This window comes from Sinocyclocheilus anshuiensis, unplaced genomic scaffold (assembly GCF_001515605.1).
Source record: "Sinocyclocheilus anshuiensis isolate Anshui unplaced genomic scaffold, SAMN03320099.WGS_v1.1 scaffold1081, whole genome shotgun sequence".
Classification (NCBI taxonomy): Eukaryota; Metazoa; Chordata; class Actinopteri; order Cypriniformes; family Cyprinidae; genus Sinocyclocheilus; species Sinocyclocheilus anshuiensis.
In genome coordinates, this window is record NW_015555831.1 from 35854 (window position 1) to 40941 (window position 5088).

Sequence of the window (5088 nt, forward strand, 5' to 3'; positions counted from 1 at the left end):
ACCGTTAACCATTTAACAGGTTTTTACTGTAGCATTTTTACAGTCTTTTACCGTTAAATTCACGGTCATTTTTTACAGTTTTTCCCATACTATGGAAGTCAATGGCTACCGTCAACAGTTTGGTTACCGACATTCTTTCCTTCAGTTCAACAAGACACTCACACAGGTTAGGAACGACTTCAGGCTGAGCAAATGATGACAATTTTCATTTTTGGGGGAACTGTCCCTTTAATGTTTTTGAAAGACGTCTCATGTTCAACCAAGGCTGCATTTATTTGATAAAAAATACAGTACTACTGTTTTCTGTTTTAATGTATTTACAAATGTTATTTATAATACAATACGTACTGTATTATATGTACTAGGGATGCACCGATACTGGTATCGGTATCGGGCCCGATACTGGTCTCCTGTACTCGTACTCGTACTCGTTATGCTGTCATTAAGGCTAAGGGTCAAAGTATTGATAGTTGTGTAAATACTGTCATACTAACAGCTGTCTGATTTTTGGTTGATTGTAATCCATTAGGCTACATACCTTTCTATCAAAGTTATCTAACATTATCAAGCTGAATTTGTTCTGACTCCGTTTAACTCTGAGTTCTTGTTATATTTTATTACCATGTTATAAACTATAGTGAATAAACTGTGATAATGTGAGAAATGTTGAAGGTGTCTGAATAAATTTTGGTTTGACTGTATCTATTTGATAAATAAAGTTAACCAACTAACATTATACATACTCTTTTGGTTTCTGTACCCAATATTTTAAAAATTTACAAATGCAATAAAAATATTGGTATCGGTACTCGGTATCGGCAAGTACCAAAAATAAAAGTATCGGTATCGGGCGAGTACTGGAAAAAGTGGTATCGGCGCATCCCTAATATGTACTATAATGGTTTAACACTTACCCACTGCCCCATCAGGCGGGGCGATCTTCATGGGGTAGGGGGGCACGTGAGCCGTGTCGGGACCGCCGTCTTTACAGGGGCAGGTGAAGGGAATTCGCTCCTGGTTGCAGGCGAACTTGATGAACTTGCTGAGCTCCTCCTGCGTGAACATCTCGAGCGCGGCCCAGAAGAACTCAATGTGCTGGTCCGTCTCCATCAGTCCCACCTGATACATGGTGTGAGCCTGGATGGAGGCGATCAGGAGAACGGGTTCGGTTAGTTAACTAGTCGCAGGTGCTGTTTGTGCACCTGACAGCTGTGTAATAAGTGGCATAACGTACAGTCAGTCATTAAACACCTTCAGAGTGACACAAAACTCCCTTGTGTGAGGGACGTGATAGGTAAATTTAAAAAAATGACCACTAAATGAGCAACAAAGGAAAACTGATCACAGTATTAGTGCAGTAAAGGTGTTCGCTCAAAGTACCGACTGAATGAACAAAATGAAAATGTATTGTAATTTAAATTGACATTAAATGCAATTAGCTGAACTTCGGAGTGCTTTTAACCAAAGGGAGAGTTCACCCAAAAATTAAAAAAAATGTGCTGTTCATTTACTCACGCGCAGGCTGTCCAAGACATAGGTGACTTTAATCTTCGGTCGAATTTTGGTAATTCATAAAATGCAAGTCAATGGCCACCGTCACTTTAAGAGTCAAAAAAAGCATATCAAGTGACACACAACTAATACCCGTGACTCCTGACGTTATATTGAGGTCTTATGAAGCGAAACGATTAGTCTGTGCAAGAAACTGAACATTATTTATAACATTATTACCTGTAATCCAGAGCCTCAGGCAACCGGGGAAATCTGATTCTTTTCAGCGGTTCTTTCGGATAGTTCGTTTCAATTAACTGATTCAAATAACAACTCACCAGTTTGTTTATGTAAACACGCAATCACGTAACATATACGCAATTATTAAAGTATCCAATATTGATGTGAAATGTGGATGTTTTACATGTCTAAAGCATATAAACTTGTCTTTTTTTTTACATAAATATTATCAATTATCAACAATATCAGCGGCTCATCGGTCCTCAGTTCAGTGACTACTGGAGGAATTGGAGAGCTGAATCAGTTCATTCATCTGAGGATCAGATACGACGGCATAATGGCTCGTTTTGAGTCGGAGTGACTGTCAGGCGTCCGAAAGTGAGTTTTGATTGAGTAGATCTGTGCTGCTCGAGCCGCAAACTGTTTCAGACGCTTCAGTGCGATTTGATGAACTGGTTCATCCTGTTCACTAAAAAGAACCGGTTCAAAAGAATGATTCGTTCGTGAACCGGACAACACTGTTTGCCTGAGGCTCTGGATTACAGGTAATAATGTTGTAAATAATGTTCAGTTTCTTGCACAGACTGATCGTTTCGCTTCATAAGACCTCGATATATCGTCGGTAGCCACAGGGATTCATCTTGTGTCACTTGATATGCTTTTTTTGACTCTCAAAGTGACGGCAGCCAGTGACTTAATTTTCTGAATCACAAAGGAGCACGGTTTCAGCTAAAAATCTTCTTTACTCTTCTACTGAAGAAAAAAGTCACTTACATCTTAGATGGCCCGAGGGTGAGTAAATTAACAGGAAAGTTTCATTTTTGCGTGAACATGCACTTCACGGGTTTCACTTCTTTTTCACGAGGGATGAGAAGCAAGTCGACAAAGATGAATGCAAGCGATAAAATTTCCAAGTCTGCAAATGAATGAAAGAACGGAGGAGGCCGAGTTGAGCGGTTCACCGTCTGACCTTGAGGAACTCCAGGTCGATGTCCGGCAGGCCGCAGGTGCGCAGCTCCATCTCAGCGGGGCTCAGTAAGGTCAGGAGCTGCAGGGGTATGATGGAGCCCAGACCGGCGCGGATGGCTGACATACACTCCACATTCTGCAGCTCCCGCAGGCGCAGATCTCGCACCGCTCGCACATACACATCTCTATTCTCCCAGCTGAACAAACACAAGTACATGCATTAGAGACCATCGATCTATTAACTTCAAGAAGCACCTAACATTTCTTTATTTGAGCATCCCTACATCCCTAATGTGAAGTACAACTTCAGCTACATGAATAGTATTAAAGGGATAGTTCACCCAAAAACAGTAGCCATTGACTTCCATAGTATTTTTTTACCATAAAAAAATACCGTCCTTCAGAATACCTTCTTTTGTGTTCAACAGAAGCCAGAAACTCGTACAGGTTTGGAACGAATCGAGGGCGAGTAACTGATGACAGGATTTTCATTTTTGGGAGACCCGTCCCTTTAAATAGGTTGGTCGATGGCTCCTACCTGACGGCGATGTCACTTCCTCCGTGGCACAGCTCTATTTCCTCTCCAGTCATGGTGATGTAAGTGAATGTGCAGCAGGGACGGCTCGGTGAATCCGGGCTCTCGCCCAAGTGGCTCTGCGACGACACTTCAGCACATAACGCTTCCAGCTCCGCCTCATCGGGCAACTGTGAACAAGACGAGAGAACAAGACGACGGGTTCAGGATTAAAGCAGGAAGTGATGAAGAATACACTTAGCGTACTTTTAAAAAGAGACCTTCTTTTGTGTTCAACAGAAGACAGAAACTCGTACAGGTTTGGAACGAATCGAGGGCGAGTAACTGATGACAGGATTTTCATTTTTGGGAGAACCGTCCCTTTAAATAGGTTGGTCGATGGCTCCTACCTGACGGCGATGTCACTTCCTCCGTGGCACAGCTCTATTTCCTCTCCAGTCATGGTGATGTAAGTGAATGTGCAGCAGGGACGGCTCGGTGAATCCGGGCTCTCGCCCAAGTGGCTCTGCGACGAGACTTCAGCACATAACGCTTCCAGCTCCGCCTCATCGGGCAACTGTGAACAAGACGAGAGAACAAGACGACGGGTTCAGGATTAAAGCAGGAAGTGATGAAGAATACACTTAGCGTACTTTTAAAAAGAGGACTAATAATATACTTAAGTGTGAACTGAATGTAATGCTTTCAGACACTTAATGTTAATTGCAATTAAATGTTTCACAGTTTAAATTTAGAATAAATGCAATTAGCTGAACGTTAGAGTGTTTTTGACCCACTTAAGTAGGACTTAAGTACATCTTTATATGCAGTTTCATAATTACTTCTATTGTCTTTGAAATATGATTAATGCACTGCTGAATGTACTGACAAGCATTTATGGAAACTAAAATATACTTTAATGCATTTCTATTGAAACTTGTATGACATGTATTTAAATATATTTGTAATTACACATTTGTAAAGTTGCAATTTATTACATTTAAAATATATTAACTTTACATGTAACACTGAATAACACACTCATAATCAAGTGCTTTACATGTGCTTTAGTTTGTTAGTCAACACATCAAAATGATTGTAATTGTTAAAAAACATGATTATTAAAACAATTATTGAACATTTTTTTTTTAAATTTGACATTTACACTTTTTAAAAGTGTGCTTAAGTGTGTTAAACGACATGAAAGTGTCTCTCTTTAAGTCACTTAAGTGGCCTTTTATTTCATTAATATTAAATTATGTGCAGTTATTTGAGATAATAAAAAAACTATTTTTTATCAGTTTTTATATTTTTTATTTTCATTTTAATTTGTTAAAAGTTTTTGTAATTTAGTTTTTTGTCATTTGTTTTTTATATATAGTCTATATAGTTTCCATATTTATTTCAGTTTTTGTTATTTCAAGTAAGTAAATCAAGTTAAACTAAATCAAAATGACAGTGTTGCCTTTTTATTTCAGTTACCATTTATTTTATTTCAAGCAACAAAAACGTTTTTTTTTTTTTTGTTTTTTTTTAAATGGTTTTAATTTTAGTTTCAGTTTACTATAAGAACCCTGATCTACAATACAGTTTATACATAACTGTGACCCTGGAGCACAAAAGCAGTCTTAAGTCGCTGGGGGATATTTGTAGAAATAGCCAAAAATACATTGTATGGGTCAAAATTATAGATTTTTCTTTTATGCCAAAAATCATTAGGATATTAAGTAAAGATCATGTTCCATGAAGATATTTGGTAAATTTCCTACCGTAAATATATCAAAACTTAATTTTTGATTAGTAATATGCATTGCTAAGAACTTCATTTGGACAACTTTAAAGATGACTTTCTCAATATTTAGATTTTTTTTGCA

At 38.3% G+C, this 5088-nt stretch overlaps 1 protein-coding gene across 1 annotated transcript in view; it reads right to left on the bottom strand.

Annotated features, from left to right (window-relative positions):
* LOC107675388 (probable E3 ubiquitin-protein ligase HECTD4) overlaps window positions 1-5088 on the bottom strand; it is a 110480-nt gene that overhangs the window by 1160 nt on the left and 104232 nt on the right. Inside the window, exons 70-73 of the mRNA XM_016469699.1 lie at window positions 3630-3791; window positions 3239-3405; window positions 2702-2897; window positions 915-1137 (exon numbers count right to left, since the gene is read on the bottom strand). Of these exons, the coding sequence (XP_016325185.1) occupies window positions 915-1137; window positions 2702-2897; window positions 3239-3405; window positions 3630-3791 (748 nt within the window). The remainder of the gene's footprint in view (window positions 1-914; window positions 1138-2701; window positions 2898-3238; window positions 3406-3629; window positions 3792-5088) is intronic.